General features: G+C 48.8%; 1 protein-coding gene across 8 annotated transcripts; it reads left to right on the plus strand.

The window, feature by feature from the left end:
* Nucleotides 1-207: 207 nt before the first annotated feature.
* On the plus strand, nt 208-20961 carry TFAP2A (transcription factor AP-2 alpha). 8 transcript variants are annotated; one of them, XM_071553276.1, is made up of 8 exons: nt 208-440; nt 8440-8497; nt 8599-8874; nt 11777-11828; nt 13509-13740; nt 14613-14731; nt 17060-17201; nt 18801-20961. In XM_071553276.1, the coding sequence occupies exons 1-8, from the start codon at nt 367-369 to the stop codon at nt 19087-19089; spliced, it is 1242 nt and encodes a 413-aa protein (XP_071409377.1). In that variant the 5' UTR covers nt 208-366; the 3' UTR covers nt 19090-20961. The 8 variants fall into 8 exon arrangements, with proteins under 8 accessions (XP_071409377.1, XP_071409373.1, XP_071409372.1 ...); XM_071553277.1 differs by lacking the exon at nt 208-440 and adding an exon at nt 3213-3736; XM_071553275.1 differs by lacking the exon at nt 208-440 and adding exons at nt 6050-6123; nt 6631-7153 and having other exon boundaries at nt 8440-8874.
* Nucleotides 20962-25837: the final 4876 nt, after the last annotated feature.

A 25837-nucleotide genomic window follows, 5' to 3' on the forward strand; every position in this document is an offset into this window, starting at 1 on the left:
GGAAGGTGAAGATGGGGGGCTTACCCACCCCCATCCCGGCCGCCACCAGGCACCCAGGCTCCCTGCACGGAGTTGGAAGAGCACCGGGGCAGCGAAGAGGGTGGCGGAGCGGGCAGGGATCCGGCGGCTGCAGGACGCTCGGGAGCCTCCCGGGGGTCCGGCAGCCGTGCCCCCCGGGAGCGGCGGGGCCGGGCGGGCGAGGTGGGAGCGTGGTGTCGGGGGGCAGCGCGCAGGCTGCGCGGAGGCAGCGCGCAGGCGCGGGCAGGGAGTACCCAGCTCTTTATGGCCAGGTAAGAGAGTCCCGGCGCAGGTAAGGGGAGGATTTACCCACAGGCGTCCCGGGCGAGTGGCTTGCCCTCGCAGTCCATGACCAGCAGGGACCTGGAGACTCGAAGCCCGCAGCCAGGATGTCTGTCCTTGCCAAAATGGGGGACTGGCAGGTAAGGCGACCCCCTGCCCTGCGGGGGTTTATTGTTATTTTGGGACGGGAGGCAAGGCTGGAGCGAGAAACAGGACGGGCCCGGAGGGAGCGGGGCCAAACCTGATGCCGGGGTTGGGTGTTTTGCGGCTCCCGGTGCTTGGGGCTGTCTGGGGCCACTGGTGAGGTCCGATTGCAACAGGTAGAGTGGTGGCCAGGGGTCGAGAGGGGCGAGGGCTGCTCCGCCGCCGCGGGTGTCACGACCCGACCGTGAGCTGCCCGATTGCGTGGGCCGGCCAAGGGTGGCGTGTGCCCGCCCGCCGTCCCTCTGCCCGGGGCTGGCGGCGGCCGCGAAGCCCTGGGGCTGCCCACGGAGCGTGGCGTGTCCCCACGCGGGGCAGGGCCCGCACCCACCTCCGTGACCCGGGGACGCTCGGTGAGGGCCCGCCACGCATCGGGGACGCGCCGCGGGGGCTGAAACGTGGCTGAGAGCTCCCACTCGAGCCTGTCCCGTGGAAAAATGACGCTGCCGGATCCCACCCGGCAGCAGAGACGCCGGGAGCGCCCGTAGAAAGCACTCCCGCAGAGATGAGCTAAAGAAAAAAGCAGAAGCCACCAGCAAAAGAGGCCAGGCGGGAAACACGGGGCCTTCCGGGGCCTCGTGCGGCCCCACGGACTCGAGAAGACCCACCCGCACCACTGGAGAGACATGTGCAAAGTTACGGAGACTCCCAAACCGGGAGACAGTTGAGAAACCCTGCAGCGCCCTAATGCCAGTCCGCAAGGGCCGGATGGCCGCGGTCTGCCGGCTTATGAAAGGGAAGACGAACCGTCATGTTCAGGCACTCCGGATTTTCTTCGCGAAAAGAACTTTGGTTTATGTTTGTTTTTTTGGTGTTTTTTTTTTTTTTTTAATTATTCCCCAGGACAATCCAGTTCCAGATGGGAGCCAAGTTTCTTTTTCTGATCCCAACTTTTCAAATCTCTCAACTAATTCTTTCTCCAGACTGCCTTATTAATTTTTTTCTTCGGGGTAGCAGCAAGTCGTCTAAAAAAGAAAAAAAAAAGTGGAAGGGAGACACATGACAAAATGCAGTATACAAAAATATCTTTTAAATCATTTAAATTATTTTTACTGTTAGAGCTGGTATCTTTTTATCAGACCGGTGCAAAAAGCCGATCAAAAGAGGATTTTATTTTATTTTCTTTCACTGAAGCCAGCTCTTGAGCAATCGTATTTACGGGTTATCTGCCTTGAAATCTATTCCCGACTCTTCCTTACACCTCGGCCCTCCTCGGTCCCTGTCCACGGCGCTGCCGGAGGCCCCTCGCCCTGCCTGGCCCGAGGGGCCGGGCCGCGCAGACCCGCCTCCCCCTGCCCCGTGTGGGTCTCCTGGGGAAAGCCTCCCCCTCCTCTCGTAACCCTGAGCCCCACCGGCCCGGACCTGGGGAGAGGAAGCAGAAGGATCGGGCCTTTGGCCCACGGGAGTCCCAGGCGGCCGCGGGTGGAAAGTTGTCCCGGGTGGGAGGCTTTCCCGACCCACCCGGTTCCGACAGGACGGCGCTAAGGGGCGATGGGCCCCTTCGTCACACCCCTCCCCTCCTCTTTTTCTCATTTCCCCCTTTCGCTCCCCCCGGGCATTAACTAGGCTTAATCTGCCAGCTCTATTTGAACCTCAATGGGAGTAAAAACAACAATTTACTCTCCTGCCAGTGTCAGACAAAAGCTCTGGTGAAAAAGAGCATCAGGGGATGGGGGTGCGGTGGAGGAGGGGGGAAGGGAAAATAAAAATCCATTTGGGGGCCATAGACGTGTGTGTGTGTGTGTGTCTGTGTCTGTGTGTCTGTGTGTCTGTGTGTGTGTGAAGAAGCAGTCCCGGGAGCCCGGGGTCTTTGCCGCCCTTCCCAGTATGGGGACGGGTGTGCAGGGCTCTCCGAGGGCCCACCGCGGGTACCCCGCGGAGTGCAGGGACCGTTTGCTCCTAGAGGCAGTACATTTTCCTCCGACGTCGAGGGGTGACCCTCGGAGGGTCTTCCAGGCCAACAGGGCAGGTTTTGCCGTCGGCAAAAGAAGTTTCGGAGAGCAGCAGGGCAGCCAGGTGCACGGGCAGCCATGGGGATGCCCGTCTCCTGGGGACGCCTGGGGGCACGGCTAGCGTGGGTAGCTGTGCCAGGCCCGACACGCCAGCCCCACGGAGAAGGGAATGCCTCGCCTTCGGAGCAGCGCGAAATCACCCAGAGGGGGAAAAAAAAACAACCAAAAAAACCAAGAAGAAAAACGAAGCCTTTCGGTGGATGGATCAAGGCTGGGCACCCGGAGAAAAAAAAGGGTGGAGAAGTGGCCCCCCAGGAGGGTGAACTGAGCGATCACTTAGCGGCACATTGTTAAGCAAACGAAGCTCTCCACCTAAGAAAGAACCAAAGTTTTATTGTGGTCATTATTTTGTCCCTTTGCTCAAGTGCTTGCAAAAGACTTTTTGGCTCCTGCTGCATTCACTTTACCACTCTCCCACTTCTGTATGGGAGGTTATGTTGGACTTGTTTGTGTTGTTTTTTTTTTTTTTAAAGACCAATTGCCAATAGAGCCGAAAAGAAAAAAAAAACAGTTTGCGAAGGAAAGCAGCTTTTCAAATATCCACCAAAGATCAAATCAAATCCAGACGGCAACAGAAGCATCCGCAGACAATAACCTCGTTCGAGCAAGACTCGAGTCTCGTTCCTCTTTGCTTTGGTTTCTTTAGCCCCTGTGGGGGGGGAGGGAAAGGGAAGGGGGGGAAGATGTAAATCCCATGGGGTGTCTCCATGGCTAGTCCCAAACTCTGCAGATGAGGGGACGGTCACCTCTTTGGTTTCGCTGGCCACTTTCCTCTCTACTGGAAGGTAGACGCACGGGGGGAGCGGCGGCCCGTAGGCAGGCAGGGCCCGCTGTGCCCCCAACCCGCTCTGGGGCTACAGGTTGGAGAAAGCTTTTTTTTCCCGCCAATTTATTTGGTTTTTTCCTTGCTCGTTGGTCCTTTCTACCTGTGTCCATCGCTGCAGGTTGTTGTGCTGGCGAGCAATTGGGCTGTTGATATGCTAATGAGGCGATTAGACTGTGGGTAAAGAGCTGGAAAAGGGAAAACTTTCCACCATTAGAGGGAGATCTCCGAGCGCGGACGGGAGCGCTGCCGAGCCTCCGCCAGCCGCGCTCCCCACGCCGCCCGGCACCGCCACCGTAGGGAGAGAGGCAAGGCAGAGAGAACCAAATCCTCTCTCTCACGCCAATCCATGAAAATGCTTTGGAAACTGACGGATAATATCAAGTATGAGGAATGTGAGGTAAGCGCTTCCCCCGGGCCCGGGCAGAGTCCCGGCCCCGCAGCTGCGAGCGGGAGCCTTCAGCATCCTTCCGTCTCTCAATTTCGTTTAGGAAAACTTCTGCTCCGTCGTCAGGCTTCCTTGCAGTCCTGCAGCCGGAGAGGGGCTGGGGTCCTTCCCCAGGAACTTCGGGGCTTGTGGAAACCCGCTATGTCGGAAGTGTATGAGGAAAGGCAAACAGGATCCATCAGCAGCCTGGTCTATAGGTAGATCCTCCGTAGATAAGGCTCTTGTAGGATGCTACACTCATCCATATGTATGGCTGGATAGGTGGCTGGCTGAATGAATGGATGGATGAATGAATGAAAGGGCAAAGAGACAAAGGGAAGAGAATTATTCTTACACTCTAGGTACCTGAGGCATCCCAATAAATTGGTTCCGGACCGAAGCTTAAATTCAGCCTTTTCGGTGTAGTTGTGGGTTGATTATACCGAGCTGCACAAATTTGCAGGGGTCAGCTGCCGAATTGAAATCATGGGTTTGGGAGTGGTGTTCTCCCAGCCTTCTAATTTTCAGGGCCACATTCCCAGGGCTTTGAGAAATATTTTAACCGCTTTGGAAAAAAATTAATTCACCTCATTTGGTTTTGGAGACGTTCAGCACAGATTGTGTGCGCGCATCTCTCTAAGTGTCTGTGCGTGCATCCGTATTTCAGAAAGAGGAAAATATCTTTTAATTTGGCGAAAAGGAGAAGAAGAGAAAAATGAAGAACGATGCCCAGGACCCATGCCTAGTCTTAAGCCAACGAATACTGTTGTCACCCGTTTCGAAAAAGTTGCCTGTGCAGTGCGTTCAAACCGCGCAATAAAGGACTCTACTTTGCAAAAGAACGCTGTTATTTGGTCGTGACCCACGCGGGAAGATCCCCCAAGCCTCGGCGGAGCTTTGCCGACATGCATCTTTGGGTCGAAGAGGGCACACTCCTGTCCGACCCTGCTGCTGTTTTGGGTGATGCTGTAGCTTAGGAAAGGAACAGAGGACTCGCCAGGCTCAGCGCCGACTAAGTCTTTTGGTAATCTAGTCCCGGATCGAGGAGTTTGGGATGAAGCTGTGTCCCGATGTGGGAGCTGAGCTTTTAGATTCACTCGCTGGCGGGTACTTGATTTCTACGAGTTAGGTGTCAGGGGTTTGTGGGTTTTTGGGGTTATTTTTTGTTTCTTTTTTTTTTCCCTTCAACCTGAAAAACAAAGATATATGTTCCTCAGCTGCATTTCGGGTGGAAAGCGTGTCTCTTCCTCCACCCTTCCCTCAGGATCGGTGTTCCAGTGTGCACACGTGCGAGCGTGTGGATTTCATCGCAAATGGCTTTTGTTGCCTTGTGTTAAAGGGACCTCGCACCGAGGTGTTGCCAAACACGGAGGGAACAGCGGCCGCTCCGCCGAGCCCCCCACCCGCCCCTCCCCCGCCCCGGCTTTTGTGCATATGTGTGGGGTTGGAACTCCGTGTTTTCCTCGGTTACGGGTGTGAGTTGACTTCTAGAGAGAATGAAAAAAGGGTGGCTGTACCCTGCCGGGGGTAGGACAAGCCTAAAAAAAAAAAGGAAGAAGAATAGAAAAAAATACCCAAGCCATATAAAAGCAGAAAAGGGGCATGAAAACCCGGCCAGTCGCGCTCAGTGCCCGGGGCGGCCGGAGCGCCGGGGGGCCGGGGCGGGCGGGCGGAGCGTTGGGCCGGGCGCCGGCGGCGCGGCGGCTGCGGCGGGGCAGCGGCGGCGGCGAGCGGTGCCTGTTTAAGGGAGTTGTTTGGGAGTTGCACAGCCAGTCCGACGGGTTGCGCCGGAGCCCTGGCTTGTCTGGGCCGGGAGAAGCGCTCGCCTTGCCTCTTTTCCCGTCTCCCTCTACCCTCTGCGTCCTTCCCGCCCTCCTTCCCTCCCCACCTCACCGCCTCTTGCCTTTTTCCCCCGTCTTTTCCCGGATCCTCCGAGAGGGGGGCCGCGGGGAGCCCGGCGGATGCTCCTTGGGCTCCCCAGCCCCCCCGTCCCGGTCGCCCACCGACCTCGGCGTTGGGCTCGAACTGGAGGAGGAGGAGGGGGAGGAGGAGGGCTGACACCCAGAGGGGGAGACACCCAAAAAAACTTTCCCAGCCGGTTTCCGGGACGCGGGGCACGGAGGCGAGCGGGCTCGGCGGCGCAGGGCGGCCGCCGCGGGGGCAACGGCTTGGGGAGCCCCTTGGCGGGGCGCCGTCGAGGCATGGACGGGGCGGCGGCGACGGGCGGTCCCACGGAGCCCACCCCGCGCAAAGGCGGCGGCGGCGGGGCGGCCGAGGGCGGCAAGAGCCAAGCGGGAAGCCAGCAGCCGCTCTTCTCCCTGGGCTTTGAGGCCGGCTACGCGCAGCAGCCGCAGCCCGAGGTGCGCCCGCGAAGGACCGCGGGGCTGGGGACACGGGGAGGCGGCAGCCGAGGGGAAGGGAGGAGAAGGGAAGGGAAGCTAAGGGAAGGTGAGGAAGGAAGGGGGGATCCCGCGCCCCCTCCCCTCTCTCATTCTGCCCGTCTCTCCCACTCCCCCCCCTTCTGCACCCCCCTCCTGGCTCCCACCCTCTCCCTCTCTCCGGATCTCTTTCTCTTTCACTTTTGCATGCCCTGCAACCTTTTAAAATGTTGCCCCTTTCCTGTGATTCGTCAGACGCAGCAGCATGTGCCCCCTCTCTCTCTCCCGCTCCCTCTCTCTCCCTTTTTGTCTCTCTCTCCCTCTCCCTCTCCCCCATCTCTGATTAGATACACTGATTCTTCATTCAATGGACGTCATTTAGAACAGGCTCTGCCTTGAGTTGCCTTCTCGCTTCACGCTCGATTTCCAGCCATTCTTCCCTTATTAAGTGTTCGTGTAATATTAATAGTCATGAATATCTGCTATTAGGAGTCTCCAGGAAGGCAGCAGATCTGTTATTAGGAGCTCAAGTGAAGGAGCAGCTAAGTCAAAGGAGAAAAAGAAAGAAAGAGACAGAGGAAAACAAAAAAGGATTAAGAAAAAACACACACACGCTAAAAACAAAACAAAAAGGGGGAAAAAAGAGCAAAGCAAAAAAAAAAAAAAAGGAAAAAAAAAGCAACCAACTTTGAATACTCACACCGCGCCAGGACAGACAGCTCGCCTTGGCAACACCCGATGAAGGGCAGCAGAGATCGGTGCAAGTTCTGATGGATTATCGTGGCGCGCCCGCGGTGCAGGAGCAGCCCCGGCGCCCCGGTCCTGCCGCCCGCACCTAGCGCCGGGCTCCGGCCGCGCTCCCTCCGCGCCCGCGCCGCGCCCGCACCCGCGGGGCTCCGCCGGGGGCTGCGCGCTCCGCCGGTCCCTTTCCTCTGCCTTTTTGTTATTTTTTCTACCTTGACTTGTAAACCCCGAATCTTCGCAGATGTTAGTGCACAGTTTTTCGGCTATGGTGAGTTGCTTCACGTTTCTCTCGGAGGGGGTTCGGTGCGCGCTGGGTGTTGCTATTGTTGTCGGCGGTGGCGGTGGGGGTTTCTCACCCAGCTTTCCGGAGAGGGCTTTTTTTGCTTTCCTTCATTTTTATAAATTCTGTGGCTTACATTTTTCCTCTTCTCACTTCACTTTTTCTTTTCTTCACTCTCCCTGCTTCTTTTTTATTTTATTTTATTTGTCTGCTTTGAGCGAGCGGCAAAAGGCTTTGCTTGGACCCTACCGCTTTGATTCCTTCACTTTGCCACCTGCAAGCATAGTATCTTCGGCTTTCTCGTTTCCATTTTTCGGGATCGTGGTTCATTCCCTCGAATCCTTCTCAATGGAGGCCATTCCTTTTTTCCCGGATATATATGTGGGCTCATCTGCCCGGCCTCGAGAGCCGGCAGAGCCTACTCAAACCCCCGGGCGAATTTCGGTACCGCTCGCCCGTCGGGGCGGCGGCGCTTCCCCCGGCTGTCTGCCGCATTCCTCCGCTTCCCCGGCGGCCGGGCCGCCGCCGCCCGCTCCGCTCCGAAATCGCCCGCTGGCGAGCAGGGAGTTCGGCCGGACACCGGGACGGCTCTCCTCGTAGGTGGGGGACCATGGCAGTGCTTTCGCCCCGAAACATTTCTAAAACTCTTGGGGAGAACGACCGGTTTGTTTGGAGCCTATTTCAGTGTCTTCTGGTAACAAAATGGCAGTGGGCTTGGATTTTCCACGGTTTTCTTGGGGCGCGTTATTGGTAATCTTAGCGACAGTATATATCTCGGTTCTGTTCAGTGCCAGAGGGAGGATTTTGGGTTGTCGTAGAATTATTATTTCAATAATGCTAGCTTATGAATTATTCTCTTATTTGCGGGAAATACCTGCTCCTGAAATGCCGGAGCATGATCTGTTGGGAATCCACGCTGTATCGCCGCAATGTTTTATTATTTATTATAAGCAGTCTTGTTGTAATTATTGCTGTTATTGCTGTTATCATTATTGCCGTTATTATTGCTATTTAAAAAGTGAGACTGCCTCTTAATTATTTGCGAAGGGAAATTAGAGGCAGAGAAATCCCCAGATTTGCTTTTCTCTGCCTCGGAGTGCATGAATTGCCCATCTTTGCCCAATAGATGAAATTTTCAAGCCGATTTTGAGGAGAATCAGTTTGATATTATCTTTGTTTTTCTTTTCTTCCCCTCCTTTCCCCTCCCCCCCCCTCCCCCCTCCTTCCTCCCCTCCCTTCACCCCCCCGCCCCCCTTTCCCGCTCCCCACCTCAGGAGCGCCACGACAGTACCAGCAACGGGACAGCCCGGCTACCCCAGTTGGGGACCGTGGGTCAGTCTCCCTACACCAGCGCCCCACCGCTCTCCCACACCCCCAACGCCGACTTCCAGCCGCCCTACTTTCCCCCCCCTTACCAGCCCATCTACCCCCAGTCTCAGGACCCCTACTCCCACGTGAACGACCCGTACAGCCTCAACCCCCTCCATGCCCAGCCGCAACCCCAGCACCCAGGATGGCCGGGACAGAGACAGAGCCAGGAAACGGGGCTGCTTCACACGCATCGGGGTTTGCCCCACCAGCTCTCAGGGCTCGACCCACGCAGGGACTACCGGCGGCACGACGACCTGCTGCACGCCCCGCACGGGCTGGGCTCGGGGCTGGCCGACTTGCCCCTCCACTCCATCCCCCACGCCATCGAGGACGTGCCGGTAAGCCAAGGGGCTGACCCAGGGCCCGCTCGTCCCTCTTCGCCGTCCCCCTACCCGCGGTAGCCCAACGTCGGGGGGGAGTGGGGGGAGGGACGGAGGGGGACCCCCGCCCCACCCCCAAAAAAACGGGGAGGGAAGAAGAGAACTCCCCCCTCTCATCCCCCGGGAAAAGTGTAGCCCCCACCTAGAACAATAGGTTCTCGCAGCTCATCCCCGTGCGATGCCTCCCCAGTAACTCGCCCGCTAAAATATAAATAAATCAAATTACTGTCATCGTTAACAGTATCTTTCCTTCTCAATGACAATAAGCTGTTACGATTGGAAGAATATATAATATCACCACAGGGCCGTGCATTTGGGGATTTCTTGCTGCCTTGGGAAAAACATAAGTCTGAAACGCAAGATCTCATTAAATGTCCTCACAAGCAAATGTAAAGGGGGGGGGGGGAGGAAGTGGGTGAAAGTGGCCTAAGACATTCTGCGATTACAGGATTGGCATATGGGATAACCACATCCAAAGTTATAAAGGGTATGGGCAGATCCTCTTCTCTAAAGGAATTAATTGACAAATCAGGGAAGAGGTATACTAAAATGCTGCCGCCTTCTTTTAGTAGCAGTGCAAAGGGATGACCTCATAAATCATTACCTATAGGTTATCGAATTTGAGCCAGACCTGCTACACCCTATATTAAATTAAATGTTGGGAGCTTATTGGAGGATGCTTTATTTGGGGGACCTAATTCTGTTATCGATAAATACAGGTTTTAAAAATGATTTCTAATTAAGCATGACATTAGTGCACAGGCTACTTACAAAGCAAGCCAGGGCTATTGTTCAGTTAGAAAAGTGGCCTTATGCAACATGATAGCTCATGATAAAAGTTCATCTTTCTGGGTTTCTCCCTGTAAATGGAATTAGAACATGGCAATAAATTTATTAAAGCCCACAGAGCTTGTGCTGAGGGACCAAAGCTGCTTGACTTGCAGAAGGAAAGAGGAGGAGGGAACTGTGGTATCTGGATGTGATTTTTGCTGAAATGCCATCCCAAATTACAGGATCAAATATTACAACAATATATTTGCTGACAGTTTAATGAGTACAGTTTCGTGTTGCAAGGATAATGTTCAGATGAACTTACCTATTTTTGGGGGTCATTTTGAAATCTTTTGTAAATTATACTTGGGGAAAATAGTGAATTTATTACAGACCTCATCTGGCTAAATTAGCCACAGAAAATTGCTGGTTGTGTTTAGCAGTTTTGCAATAAACGCATACATTTCCCAAAGTGGAGGATTTAGTAAGCAATTTGGATCCGTTAAAAGCAGGTCGATTCTTTAAACTTGATATAAAATAACATGGAGGCAATCGTAAGAATAAACTAATTTGTTGACTGCAAGCCCCTGATTGCTGTAGGAAGAACATGTCCTAAAATGTTCTCTTGAATTCTCCCTCTCCTCAATTGTGCTCCATGGCAGTGGGCTGATTCGGGAAGCCTCCTCTGCAGATCTATGAATTAATAGCATTGCTATACTTCGTGAAAACCAAATGCCATCTGGTTTAAATCCTTGAACCAGCCCAGCCATTTTTTTTGTCTGTAAAACTGAATCAGCAGGCTTCATAAAGAAAAGTACAAAATAAGAGGATGTATCTTGTAAGGGTATTTTATCTAGTTTAAGAAAAAAAAGTCCTTTACAGAAATCTAGGTTGAGAGGGTCGTTTATGATTTTTTTTCCATTGCTGCAACAGTTAACCTTTAATAAAAACGACTGCTAAATATTTAAGAAAGTCAAGTAGATGGTGAAAATTATTTAATCATAAATATCTCTGTGGGATTTTAAACTTAACAGTCCTTCCTGTATGGAATATGTGTAGAAATAACACAAATAAAAGTATTATGCCACACTACATTTACTTTATGGGTTTAGGGTGCATGCATAAAGGGATCATATTTCCCCATATAGTTAAAACACAAGAACTGCAGCAGTAGTCATTTCTGAACATTTCTCAATTTAATTATACTTAAATCCAGAAGCACTTTAGGCAAGTTACAAATGAGAGCATTGAGTATAATAAAACCTGTAATAAAGCAACTTAGTACCATCCACCCGGAATCATTGAGATCAGGCACAATTAACAGGAGCATAAATCCAAGACAGAATGGAAAATGTTAGAATCGGTATTATTGTTGGACAAAGACTAGAGAAGGAAGTAATAGTTTTTTAAATGGTAATGCCTGGGTTTTGTAACGATTGCGAAATCTTCTATCTCAGCAGCAGTGGCGTTAATTTGTAAACACAGCCAGACATTATATTGCCTGTCAGTTTTTGGAATTAGAAAACATGATTTCATTTGACTTTCTAATCACGTCGTGACTGTGCTGCGCGAACCCCAGCTGTAGCCGCGACCGCGGAACCTGTGAGGGGACAATAGTGGGGGAGCCCGGGGCCACGCGGGGTGCGTGGATTCCCCCCGGCCCCGCACCGGTCCCCGCTTCTTTGTGCTTTCCCTCCCGCGGGCGCGGGCGCAGAGCCGGGGAAGGGCCGGGCCGCACCGGGGAGGCTTCTCGGGGAGGAGGGAAGGGACGGGAGGAGGGAGCCCGCAGAAGCTGGAGGCCACTTGGGCCCCGGGGGTTTGTGAGTGATTTATTATATTTTTCTTGGGGATCGGGGGGTAATGCTGGGAGGGATGCAGGATTCCTCCCGATAAAGGAAATCCCCGCAAATCTCCTCTTCTCTCTCCCTCCCTGTGCAGGATCTGTTTCCCTCCCCACATCGTGCCCGGTAACGCGGGGGGGGGGGGGGGCAAGGGGGGCACACAACTTCTGAACCCCATCCCACCTCGGCCCTGTCTGCCTTTTGTTGTGGTTGTACATTGACATCTCTGCCTGTTTCTTTTGTTGCAGCACGTAGAAGACCCCGGTATTAACATCCCAGATCAAACTGTAATTAAGAAAGGTAAGCCGTTTCCTTGTGCATACCAAACATGTCGTCACAGGCCGGGGACTGCTCGCAGGGAGGACTTACCCGGCCTCCTCTCCTCTCCCCTCCAGCCCCCTGGCCCCGGGCTCCTTCCTCTGACATTTACTGTTGGCCAAAAGGTTGGAAGCAAAGAAAGGAAAACGGGCGATGTGAGTTTAAATCCGCCCTTCTAAATGGCCACGTTTGCCGGGTATTTTAATTATTGTTGTCGTTAACGAGGAAAATGTTAGCAGATGATCTAGAAAATCCGACTGGGTCTTTTAGTGCATTAGCGAACAATTGGGTTTCATGGTTTGCCCCTTGCATCTGGCCGAGCAGCGGGCTTGAATCATTGTTGCTAAACAGGGCTGAGAAAGTGAAATCGTTGTTTCCTTTCCTTCGGGTTTTCCTATTGAAATCACAGCGGTGATGAGGTGAGCTGGTGGAGAACAAGGGGCCAGTTTCTGAAACTGGTGTTTGTCAGTCAGGGTGTTTTGGTTTTCGTTGGCTTTGTGTGCTTGCTTCACTTGGAATTGAATTGCTTGGAATCTGGTCATCAAATCGTGCAAAATATTTATTGCATATTTTCACTCTGTTTTGGTTTCCCGTCTTTCTTCGGACAACCGAAAGATTAGGGGAAGGGTGGCACAGGGCATTTTGTAAAGGAGGTTCTCGGTGGAAAGCGATGGATTTGCGTTTGGATGTTGTGTAGTGGAGCTACTGATGCAGTAGAACCGGCGGGGCTGAAGGCATAGCTTGCTCCTGCCTGCTCTGAGGGGTGCCATGGATGCGCCGTCGCCTGGAATTTGGGTACCCCGGCCACCATGGGAGAGGTGCTGAGCAGAGGCACTCTCCTCTCTAACCCTAATCGCTGTATAGCCAGCGAACCTGAAGTTTCATTCCGCCCCCCCACCCCCTCCCCGTAAAGCCTTTGTCACGTCAAATTAGATGTGCAAGGGATAAATCTTAAGAGATGCTCTTTCCAAGTCGACATGATAATTGGCTCTTTTATTAGTAATCTCAAGAGTTCGTTTAACTCCTGTTGTATCTATTAGCCTTCCCAGAGCTATTAATGTCACAAGTGATCTATCCAAAACGCAGTGAGCCCCCCGCTTGGTTGGACTGCGCCCGCCAAGCGGTGCGGGGTAAGGAGGAGGAGAAAGGGAAGGCGGCCGCCACCCGAGGCCGGTGGGCACCTCCACCCGAGCGGCGGCCCGGCCCGGCATCTCCCAGCCTGCCGCCGCCAGGCAGGGACCGGGCTATGTTTTGAGGTGCCGGTTCCTCGCTGCGTTACGGGTTTTCCATGTCAGAAGTTGTGCGCTGCTGGCGGGGCCCCGGGGGAGCTGCGCCGCTGCCCGGGTGAGCACGGCAGCCGCGGTGCCCGGTCCGAGGCGCCGGACACGGCTCGCACCGATGCGCTTCACCGGGCTGCCGTCGGGGCTGCGGGGACCGCCCGGGGATCTGCTGATTTTCTCCGCTGCGGGTTGAGGGTTGTCCCGCTCTCTCCCTGTGCCTCCCGAGGACAGAGCGGAGCGGTGCTCCCGCTCCCTCCCCGCTGCCCCGCAGGCTGTGCGGGGCCGGGCTGGCCGCAGCGAACGGCTCGGGTGCTTCCCCATCTCCCTCCCCGGCTTCCCGCCCGCTCCTCACCCTCACCTCCCTGCTCCTCCCTCCCTGCAGGCCCCGTGTCCCTCTCCAAGTCTAACAACAACGCCGTCTCCTCCATCCCCATCAACAAGGACGCGCTCTTCGGCGGGGTGGTGAACCCCAACGAGGTCTTCTGCTCGGTGCCGGGCCGCCTCTCGCTGCTCAGCTCCACCTCCAAGTACAAGGTCACGGTGGCGGAAGTGCAGAGACGCCTGTCGCCGCCCGAGTGCCTCAACGCCTCCCTGCTGGGCGGAGTGCTCCGGAGGTGAGGGGCGGGGGGACGCGGGAGGGGGCGGGATGCCGTGCGGGAGGCAGGGAAGGAGGGAGGGAAGGAGGGAGAGGAGCGCCCACGCGGGGCGGTGGCGCGGGGGGAGCGCGGCGGGCGCCGCTAGGGGGCGGAGCACGCGCGGCCGGCGGCGCTGGATGGGGGGACCGGGCACCGTCGCCATGGCAACGCGCATCCTCGTGTGGTCCCCAGTGCCCCGCTTTGGGGGTCCCTGTGTGTCCCTTGCCCTGTCAAGGTGATGAACTACCCACATAAACACACATACACACACCCCTCAGCAGCGGTTTGCTGGCAGGCACCCTGCTATGGGCTCCCAACTCTGTGGCCTCACCCAGGTGATTAGGCAGCACCTAGGCAGGGAATAACATCCAGGATTAATTAAGGCAGCTTGCTTCTCCACAGTCCTGCTTAGGATGGCTCTGCTGAAAAGCCACAGATGCACTATGTAGTGTTTGCTGTGAGGGCAGTGATGTTCTGGGGGCTGCCCGTCTCACAAATTGGCCTCCTCCTGTAACACCTGAGGAGGAGCTGCCCCTGGGTCCTTGGTGCCTTGGGAGCTCAGGCAGCCACCTCAGAGCTCCCCACCAGCCCTGGCCTGATCCAGACTTTAGTGAGGGCCCCTGTTCCCTAGACATGGAAACATCCGAAGCACCATCCCTATGTGTGAGACTCAGCTTCCAGCAACAGTTGGTCTTCAGCCACCCACAGCCATGTATCCCATCCCATGTGCCCAGACCCTTTATGCCCCTCTGTGAGAAGGTGATGTGCTGGGGGAATCCATGGGTGGGATCCAAAGCAGGAGTGCTTGTCCCCCAGAGCTCCATTTCTCAATGCCTTTCTGTGCGGAGCAGGGCGAAGTCTAAAAATGGAGGGAGATCTCTGAGGGAGAAACTGGACAAAATAGGACTAAACCTGCCAGCTGGGAGGCGTAAAGCTGCTAATGTTACCTTGCTCACATCACTCGTGGAGGGTAAGTGATTCAGATTGCTGGGAGGGCTTGTTTGGAAAATGTGCCTGTTGCTTTGGCCAAATGGGAGAGCAGACTCGTTGCTGGGTCCTTTATTTGGGTTTTTTGTCTTTCTCCAAATTTAGTACTGCTTGTTGGCTTTTGGAGGGGCATGACTTTCTATGTCTTAGAAAAAGAACGTGTTCATTGTGTGCCTTTACTTTTTATTTTAACCTGAAACAGGCTTGAGTGAGTCCTGCAGACTCAGCAATGCATTCTACCATTTACTTGCTTTAAAGTTTCTGAGAGATGTTTTCAGGGCCCCACCATGCTTTCAAGTGAGTAATCCCTCCACCTAGTAAGCAGATCTCATTGGGAGCAGCATGTGAGGGATCCCTGTGAAGGGGGGCTGCAGGTTTAGCTCTATAAGAGACTCCTGAGTGATGACTTGGAAGTTACAGGCAGCAGAGACTCTAAGACTTCACCGCTGTCCTTCTACCACAGGTGGACAACCAAGCAATTTTAAATGTCAGAAACTGCAGCTACTTTAAGTTTGTTCTCCCTCCCAGTCTGCAACCACATAACAGTAAATCACTTAACTTTTCTGACATCTGCATTTGAGAAATGCGTGACCATTACTTCCTGAATTAATTTGAGAATCCTTGACCTCAGCCATGAATTAATGGTGTCCTGAAAGCCTCAAAGTTGTACCACCACCAGCCCCCACTCCCTTTTGGTTCTCATTTTCAGAACACATGTTCCCTTGGCTATATCGGTCTCCTCTACTTTGCTCTGGCCAGAAAAGGTGCAACTTACTTTTAATGCCTTGGGATGTCCAATGCTGCCTTTACCAGGAGATGGGAAACTCAAGAGTTTGCAGTCATTTAGTTTTGAAGCAGTGGCTGTGGCACACTAATTGACATAAGTATGCCCGAGGCCTGCAAGTAGATCCTTTTCCTTTCTCCTTACGGATTCAGCTGCATTTTAGACTAGTTCATTTTGCAAAGCGCTTTTAAGCTCAGCCTGAGCTGTGCAGGTTTAGCTTAAGTTTAGTTGTGTAGGCGAGAATCTGTTTTGTTGTCGCTTCACATTCTATGAGAAATGTTTCATGTTCAAAGGGATGGGAAAGGAAGCGCTGGGAGATGCCAGGCTTTAACCATCAGGATTAGTGAACGTACTATATTTATACTGCGTGAAAATTACCGCGTCTTCATGTTTCTGAAAAGGCTTTGCAATTGCATTAACACGCTGTAGTAAAAAATCACGAGGGGAAAACTTGTAAAAAGTCTAGATTTGGTAGATGCTTAACATTATTTTTGATGTTAATGAATATGGAAAAGGTTTTATGGTAATCTATTGTTCTGTTTGGCTTTCACATACAAGGGCTTTAAAATAATGATTTTAAAAAAACCCCAAAAAACAGAGGCCTGATTTTCAGATAACGTAGCGATGGTGGCTAATTTTGGGGGGATGATAGTATAAACATTGCTGGGGCTTTGAGTCCTGTAGCGATGAGGCAGTTTCTAGAGTACTGTTATTGTTTATGATCCGCTCCATTTTATGGAAACAAGCTCACTGGACTGAGGCTTTGAAGCTCTAATTGGCGCATGCGTTCTTCCGGAGCTAGAGCTAATGGCAGGAAGCCCTGCAGTAAAAACCAACTGGTTCAGGAAATTAAAACCAAAGATTTGAAAATCAACAAAACAGACAGACTCGGTGGAATGACCCTAAAATTCTCATGGTTAATCGTTTGGGGGTGAACATATAATTATATGCGATCAAGTTAAATTTTAAACACTTAGCTGTTTAATGCATTTTATTTAGAAGAGCTCTAGGAGTAATTATGATCAATATTAATCATTGATGCATTGCAAAATAATATAGAGATGTGGCTGAGGCAAACACATTTTCAGAGTAAATAGCTGGGAATAAAATGTACATAAATGGCTCTCTATAGGTATGGATATGTAAATCGAAGCACACATTCTAAGTGGATGGAGCCTGTCTGTCTAAAAGCATCTGTTAGTCAATGTAAACTTTTAAAAATTCTTATTTCACTTGTAACATTGTAATGAAAATACACATTTGCATTGCCTTGGACTGAAGCAAAGAAAAATCCTGCAAGATAAGCTGTGATTAGCATTTCTTGCCCTACCTTTTCCAAAGAGAAAAAGTCCAAGCATTTTGGAAGAAAAGCCCAAGCAGAGTGCACTGCTTTTTTTTGTTTTCTTGTTTGTTTGTTCGTTGTTTGTTTGTTTGGGGTTTTTTTGTCTAATGGATGTTTACTTCTGTGGTATGTGTACTGATGAGCTGTGTGTTTCTTTCCATTCCCACCCATACCTCCCTGTTCAGGAGAAGCAGTACATCTAGCTAGAGATTTTGGGTACGTTTGTGAGACAGAATTTCCTGCCAAAGCAGTAGCTGAATTTCTCAACCGACAACATTCCGATCCAAACGAGCAAGTCACAAGAAAAAACATGCTTCTAGCTACAAAGTAAGACATTTAACTTTCTGGCATGTTGCTCAGAAATGAGGGAGGGGGATAAATCTATGTTTGGGGCTTTTATGTGTGAACATATTGGTTTGCTACATAGCCAGTGGTTGATGATTTCGCAAATTGTGAGAGGGGTGTATTTGCCTTCCTGATATAGGAGAGCTCTGTAACCCAGCTTGGTTTCCATCAAGTCAGTTCATGCAGATTACCTTGAAAGCAAGTTGTGAAAATTATGGGTGAATGTTTAGTTACAAAAGAAGCAGTAATTCTTCACAGCAAAACATTTTCTGAGCCCATTTGCTTAGCTTATCAATTTAGGTACAAAGGGAAGGCTTCCCATTGCCAGTAAAATCAAACTGGCACATTATACTGATTTGAGTTCATTAAGATCAGCAATGGTTCTTTCTGCCTAAGCAACTCTGTTACTTAGCAAATATAGGGCTATCAAAAATATATTTTAAATGACAATGTGTATGCAGTTAAAATGCTAGTGGAGTTTATAATTGGTGAGGCTGCCTAGACTTCCAGGTGATGTGTGGAAAAGATTGGTTTGATATGTTTACTGGAAATTAAAAGGGTTGTTTAGTAGCCCTTAATTACCAATGGAGGTGTCATCAAAGGGCACAGTGCCAGAGGACACAGGCTGAAGATGGGAGACACTTTATGGCTGGAAGACATTAATGGGGGTTTTAGAATACAAACTGTTTCAACACGCCTCTCAGCTCTTTTGCTATAAGGTGTGTTATTTCCCCAAACATTTGTGCAGTGAATGGATGATATAACCTATCTTCTGCACTGTGCCCTCATATCCTCCCTTCCCACCTCCCTGGAAGGAAATTTCCAGACCCTGGTTAGCGTCAGTCTTCCCCTCTGTGTAAAGGTCCCTTTGGATTTGGAGATAGAGATGTACATATAAAAATGTTTCAGAATACCCTAATTTAAAGTGTCAAGTCCCCTCTCTGCCCTGACTCGTTCTTCTTAACACACAGGTGTGTTTTAGACCTGTGAAGGAAGAGGCCCATGCCTCTCTGCAGTTCACTTTCCCCTCACCCCTCACTCCCCCCACAAAAGGGATCTTCCTAGATGTGGATAAATAACTTAACCTACCTTTGGATATCGCAGCCCATCTACTACCCTCCAGCCTGCTGGGGAACTTTAAACTGCGTATATGCTCCAAAGTCTAGCTGAGCAGGGATGTGTGATTGTGGAGATGCTGTTGGGGGGCTGAGACATGGAGGTCGGCGGGGGTAGGCAAGAGGTGCGTGTGTCTCTGTGTGCCTGTCATTTGCCTGCGTGTTGACTGGGGCTGGGGCATGATGTGTGGTGTGCAGTTGTGTGTGCATGCAAGGTGCAGGGAAGAGGTTTGTGCGTGCCAGGGAAGTGTGAGAATTAGGGGGAAGGATGTATTTAGGGTAGAGGGAGAGGTGAGAGAGAGAGTGTGTGTGCTCAGGGGCAGTAGCCCCCTTGATCCAGGGGCTTGTGCAATCTAGCAGGGAGAATGCACAGGCTTTGCTGTTGCCAGTGATGGTTCATTTCTCCCCCTTTCTCTTCCCTTCCCTCCCTCCCTCCCTCTATCTCTCTGCTCCATTTGTGCTACAGACAGATCTGTAAAGAGTTCACCGACCTGCTGGCTCAGGACCGATCTCCCCTGGGGAACTCGCGGCCCAACCCCATTTTGGAGCCGGGCATCCAGAGCTGCCTGACCCACTTCAACCTCATCTCGCACGGCTTTGGGAGCCCGGCAGTGTGTGCTGCCGTCACCGCCCTGCAGAACTATCTCACCGAGGCGCTCAAGGCCATGGACAAAATGTACCTCAGCAACAATCCCAACAGCCACACAGACAACAGCACCAAAAGCGGCGACAAAGAGGAGAAGCACCGAAAGTGAGGATCGCCCCCCCTCCACATGCTCCTCTCCCTTCCCCCTCATAGCCCATCGATCCATTCATCTTCCTCCTCCCTCTCCCCTGCGCCCACCACCCCAGGCTACAGCAACAGAATGAGCGTCCTTCTGCCAGTCCTGTTCTCTGACTCTGCAGGACTGCTCTGCCCTCTCTCCACACCCTTTCCCAGCATCCACATTTCCATTTGCTCCCTCTTAAACCTGCCGCTGCCTCCCCTGTTCCCCACTGCCACCATCGTTTCACCCCAGTTTGGAGCCTAAGAGAACAGAACAGGGGGACGGAGCCAGCAAAGAAAAAAAGTCCTGTCTTGAGTTTGTGAACTTTTTTTTAAATAAAACAAAAGGAGGAGGAAAAAAACCCAACAAAAACAAAACAAAACAAAACAAAAAAGGACTTTTTTTTCTAAAAATATATTAAAAAATAAAAAAAAACCAAAAAGAAATAAATAATACTTAAAAATTCTATGAGCTTCACTGGACTGAATCACCACCTTCCCTTACATAAACTTCAGTTAAGATTGTAGCCATATTAAAAATGAAAAAAAAGTGAAAAGGGTACAACAGCAACAGGAGACATGCAAAAGGCAAAAAGGACTGATGACATTTTATCAGTATTGTGAATAAACTTGAACACAAAACACAAGCAGTTCCATGTCATATCTTCAGTTGTAGAACTTTTTCCTGTCCAAGGTAAAGCGACCAACTTGAACTTTCTATTGCAACACGATTCACGGTTATTATATAAGGGAATCAGTGTTCATGTATGTATATATTTATTTATGTGTAATTTAATGGGAATTGTAAATATGGTGAGTCTGTTTTAAGCCTTTTTTTATTTATCTGGTGATCTCGTTTACCTCTTGTTTAGTGGGTTTTAAATCTTCCCCTCTTAGTTCATCATGTGGTTCATGGTACTTATTTAGATATCAGAGGTTTTTTGGGGGTTTTTCTCTGGGATTCATCATTTTTAGCCCTGTTGTAGCATGTTAAAGGCGACAATGAAGCAGCTGAACAAATAAAAAACCATGAATTTTTATATATAATTAGTATGACATTTAGTTTCTCATTGAAGATAAAATAAAGTGATGTTGGACCCTGGCAAAGTTTTTAAACATGTTAGTGGTTTTACGACCCTTATGTGTTGTGGAAAATAAAAGAAGTTATTTTTATCCACTGTCCTTCTCCCAAAAGCACCAACAGAGCAATAAATTAATATTGTCTTTTAAAACAAGATTTAGCTTTTCTTTCCTTCCCCCCCATTTTTTTTTCATTCTCCCTTTCTTTTGTTTTTATTTTTCTCCCTTTTTTCTTTTCCTTTTTTTTTCCCAAAGAACTTCAAACATTTGGAACCACCTGGTATCCTGTATTTCCACTGGCCATATTGGAAGCAGTTATAGTTGTATTGTATTGAGTTGTGCCGGCAGTAGTTTCCATGCCTATCAATGTATCATAGTCCTTTGTTGCCCAGATAAATAAATATTTGATACGCTTTATGTCGATTTTTTTATTCAGTAGCTGTCTTTACCCAGGCGTATTTTTGTTCTTGGCAGTATTTTTTATTCAGTATGGTTACAGTAATTGAGTTTAACTCTCCCTTGACAATTGCTCCTTGCAATAAGCAGCTGAACCCATTGTTTCCCTCAAGTATAATAAAAACTTACTTTCAACTTGGAGTTCAGAGCAGGGTATCATTTAGATATTCCACTGAGTCTGTATTCAGACAAATGACACAATAAAGCACAATGTATTCTTTTGGATAAAAAATTGTCTGTACTACTAACAAAATGACACACTATCTTTTCTTTAACCAAAACATAATTTTATTTAAAAAATAAAGTTTTATTTTATTTATGTTGACCTCTAGGTTTTTATTTATGTTTACATATAGCATACAGAATTATAAGCCTATAAAATTTTGTACATGTACTTGTCCTAACAGAGAGTGGAGATTAAAAAACACATCTCAAGAAGGACATTTTAAAAAGAATCATTACTGAGCAAATACTGAAAATTAATGCCATGAAAAAAATTATATACTGATGAATCAGAGCTGGGTGCTCCCTCCCCCTCAACTAAATAGAAATAGCTCCGCAGTCCATGCCAACAAAATCATCTCACGGTTGTGAACTTTAGTGAAATCTTGCAGGAGACAGATTATTTCTGATTGATGGTTTGTGTTTTAGTGGAATGCACAGACTGACATTTTGAGATGGTTGTGTCAGTTTATAAGGGACTGAAATTTTTATCTTGAGTTTTTTCTTGTGGAAACCAGTTGTGAAATAGGGAACTTTGCTTTTAAAAAAATGGAGTGTATGTCTTGAAGATGGGCTGTAAAAACATGTGAGAATTCAGATTTTGAATCTATTTTCTTGGGCCTGGGGGGGTAGGTGAAGTCAGGATCAGGCTGGATTATGTTATATCATAGGAAGGGAGACTTAATGCAGTTTAGAATGTAAAGGCATTTTTAGAGAGGGTTTCCTTTAAGTGCTGATGGTATTTTGGTGGTTATGACTGATTTTTCTCTTTCTCTCCTTCCCTCCCTGCCCCTCTCTCTCTTTTTGCTCAGGCAGAAATTGAGGAGGTTAAAAGGGAGGTGTTTACAATAAAGCTGCACAGAGAATTAACATTTACTCATATATTTTGACGTTTGGTAGAACCGGTGAAGCAAAGCATTAGATAAAGCCCAAGATGTTTCATTTTGCTTTGGTAATCTACTTATGGAAGGCAGTGTAAAATCAATCTTGCCAAGCAGAAAGAGAGTTGGTGGAGTCTAAATTCTATTTTCGAGAGCCAGCTAGTTTATAAAAATGGTGAATATTTTTTTCTATAAATTGAAAGTGGATCTTTTGAATGCAAAGCTGCAATTGTTTTAAAAACAGTTATTTATTATTTCCAAGAGAGACTGGTTAACCGTAAAGTAGATGTAACAAAATAATGAGGTGAATGAACCCTAACTGTACATATTCTTGACATAAATGAAATGCACAGTATTGTAGCAGGTGAAGTGAAGCATTGTCTATCAGGGCTGTTTTTCTTGGCTGCATCTCAGATTGTGTGTGGGATCCTAACCTCAGGCACAATAGCATTCATAAACAGCAATACATTGCTGCTCTTTCTACAGCAACACATAAATACTCATTTTTAAACGAAAACAATCTTATTAAATACCATTCATTCATATCTGGATTTACAGATGCTTGTTACTTTTTGAAACCTGTACCCAATATAATCGTTTTATACTGGGCAATGTATAAAGCAGTCTTATGCTAGAACATTATAAGGTCATAATAAATAATGTTTTAAAGATATAATTAGCTACTTTATGCTAGGAGAGCGCATTTAAAGCATCCTGCTGCTGCATTAGCAAGCCACCAAAAACTAGAAATGAAATGACCTTGCATAGATTTCCTTATTACTATTATTTCTAAGGAAGGATTTTACAGGCGATAATGGAAATCAGACTAGCTTCGGTTCAGCCTCTTCTGCTGTGACCAATACGCAGTTACTAAAACGTGCTAATTGCTTTAGCATTCTTTGGATGCATTTTAACGTTGTGATTGAGGTTCAGCAGTGAAATTCTAGGTCATGCTTTTAAATACTAAACAAAAACGTGTTGTTATTTTTTTCCCCTTGATCTGTTGAAATGAGGGTGAGTGGTGGCTGAATGTTAGACCATTGCTGCTATGCTAAACTAACTCCTACATGTGAACCAAAATACAGCTTGGTGCTCTTTCACCGTGAACAAGGACAGCCCTCCTCTTTGTATCGTAATTTACCCCACCCTCCAAAAATCAAATATTAATATAATTTGAGATTTAACTGGTGGAACAGCCATCAGGACAGCAATGCCCCGCAGCTGAAATAATATTTAAAATAGAAGGGATTTGACATTTGAGAAGTCAGTGGCTTGAAATACCCAGTTGTACTTAGCTAATTCAGTCCTTAACCTCTGGTTTCAAATAAATCAATTACAGTCGATTCCACTTCAGTTCAGAAGTGCACAAGGTTTTTAGTTAATTGAATACATTTTATTCACTTGCTAGGAGTATTCATTTATCCAAACCCTTACATTTAAAGGCAATTTCTTTATTGTCCATGATAAATTCAGCTGCATAATCAGATCATCTCCTTGTTTGTTTACTTGTCTTCTGCCTCCCATTTAAATTCCAGAATGTGCATTTCCCTTTCCCCTCTCAGTACATGCATGTCTCAGCTCAGACCAGAATCCCAGAGCCTCAGCCCTCATATTGGCAAAGTGCAGCTAAAATAACCAGCACCCTTCAATATGAAGCCCATCCCAGCTAGTGAGGACAGAGTAAATTAAAGCTGCTTGATAATCAATTGTGAAAGGTTGGGAGTATAAAAAAATAAGTGGTGCCTCCAATTTTGTCCTGTGCACCTCTTCTGCATGAAAGGGCTGTTTCTACTCCCTGTCCTGCAAGCAGCTGGAGCTGTTAACTCCTAGAGAAGATTTGGAGCTGTCATAGTGTCAGCAGGATAATATTTTTTGTTGAGCACTGGGCTATGAAGTTGTGTCTCTGATCCACTTTGAATAGATACTGATATATGCTGTACTTTTTGTGTCTGTTGTTTGCAGAATCCTGCTGGCATTGGTTTACTGTTTTGGAAGGGAAAGGGGTTAATTAGCATCATTATCAATCACTAATGCTTGTCTAACATGTTCAAAGAATAATCAAGTTAGGGGACTGCATGAAGCTAACATCTGCTTCATTCCAGTTAAAGATTTTTCCTTATATCGTTCAATTATTGAAGGTCCACACCGGTTTCAGGCTTTGTCAGGGCCATAAAGAAGGGTCAGATCGTTAGAAATCTAGAATGGAGGGGGAAATGCAATATAAATAACAAATGGCTTCATTATTTGAGTTACAGGTGCAAGAATGGCCATGAAAATGAGCAGGGATTACTAGAATGTGTTCCTTCTTTTTATCTCCAATATAGAGGAAAAACTAAATCAGCCAAGCCCAGTTCTTAAATCATTTATTCTGCATAGGCTGCAGCCTCTCTGTTTAAAGTATTTAGTTTACTCACCCCAAACTCTCCAAAAGATAAAGTTTAAAGCAAGCGATTGGAAACACAGGAAAAGTTAAAGTCTAATAAGAGCCATTACTAGCAGAGCAGTATGGTCAGAATAGCAAAATAGCCTTGCTTTTCTTCACCTAGTTGAAGTTTCTAGGCTTCTTGGGTGGACAGCTGATTATTTCAGGCAGGGTAAACAAAGCTTATATAGCTTATGATGCCGGTAAAGACTTGTGTCCTTGAATTGCTACTCCATTCTGGTACTGTAGATATGAAGGTGATGGATCTTTGGTCCTTATTCCCTCTTACAACCACTGTATCCATGTCTCTCTGATGCTGAGTTCAACTTTGGTGGCCCAAAGGGCCAAAATTTTTGTCATACCAACTGAGAGGTTAGACCATCTTCAGTGAGTGAATGCAGTGTGGAAATCAGGATAAGATTACTGAGACCTTTCTGGTAGTGTAGAAGGGACCTGCTGGTTCCCTGTGGCACTTTTCTTTCAGGCTTTTTATTTTGCAAGGCACATGCTGGCACCCAAAGGCTGTGGTTTCCTCATACAGGTATGAGTACCTCCCGCTTGAAGCCAGGGCTCTGAGGTTACTCCAAGCTCCATGGTTATTGTCCTGTTTGTAGTCACAGAGCTCATTTGTGCAGATGATCTTCAAATCAGGATAAGGAGGGTAAACTGGGAAAATATAGCCTAGGTGAGGAAGAAATTGCCTTGTGTTGAGCAGGAATGTGGAGGAACGTAGGGTGTGAAGTGCAAGCCATTTCACCATGTTGTTCCTCATGCACACACAGACACCCTAGTTTCTATAGGAGATCTGCAGTGTCTACATGAGGACCTTTTCTGTCCAGAGATGCTCTCAAGCCTCATTGCTGTTGTTGCCTGTAGTGTACTTAATTCCCTTTGTAATACTTGATTGAAAGCAGATGCAAGGGCTCTGAATACAGAGTTGTTTTCTACTGGCAGTGTGGGCTGTGCAGTTACACTCACAGGCTGAGGGATGTCTATTACTTCTACAGTGTTTCTGGTTATGTTCCTATCTACTCATTCATCCTGCATAACTTTCTGCCTCAGAATTGCTTTGAGCAGAGCCAGCCCCCTCCTCCCTGTGCATGATCTGTTCTGATCCCCAAAGCTAAGGATAAAGGAGAGGTGTGAAATATTTGGGGCACATTTCTGGTTGTAAAGCAGGGCAATTTTGGAGATCCCAGGAGAAAGAGCGAGCTGCATTCCCTTTCCTTCTCCCTTTCTCCTCCCTTCTCTTTAAGCTTACTGGCAGATGCCCTCCAGGTTGTCCTCCTTGCCCTGTCCCTTGCTGCTGGATACTGCTCCCTGTGCTTGTCTTGTCTCTCCTCTGATGCTGTGGCCATGCCTCTCATGATGGAGTTATTCCTCTGTCCTGCAGCTGAGGCAGCTTGGACAAAAGCTGAGGAGACACCCTGTTCTGTGGCACATGTGGATGTGCCCAGACAGGAGGAGGCCAGTGGGGTAGAACTGAGGGACAAGCAGGATGTATGCCTGGCCTCAGTGCTCCTTTCATTAGGCCTAATGAGCTACACTATAACACTGATAAAAAGGTGCTCCTACCAACCCTGCCTGGATTTTGAAGGCTGTGTATGGGTGTAGATGATCCAGGACAGAATCTGATGGGTGTTCCATTGCCACACAGCCTTGATACAGGGCTGTTC

The sequence above is a fragment of the Pithys albifrons genome, chromosome 4 (genome assembly GCF_047495875.1).
Source record: "Pithys albifrons albifrons isolate INPA30051 chromosome 4, PitAlb_v1, whole genome shotgun sequence".
NCBI lineage: Eukaryota > Metazoa > Chordata > Aves > Passeriformes > Thamnophilidae > Pithys > Pithys albifrons.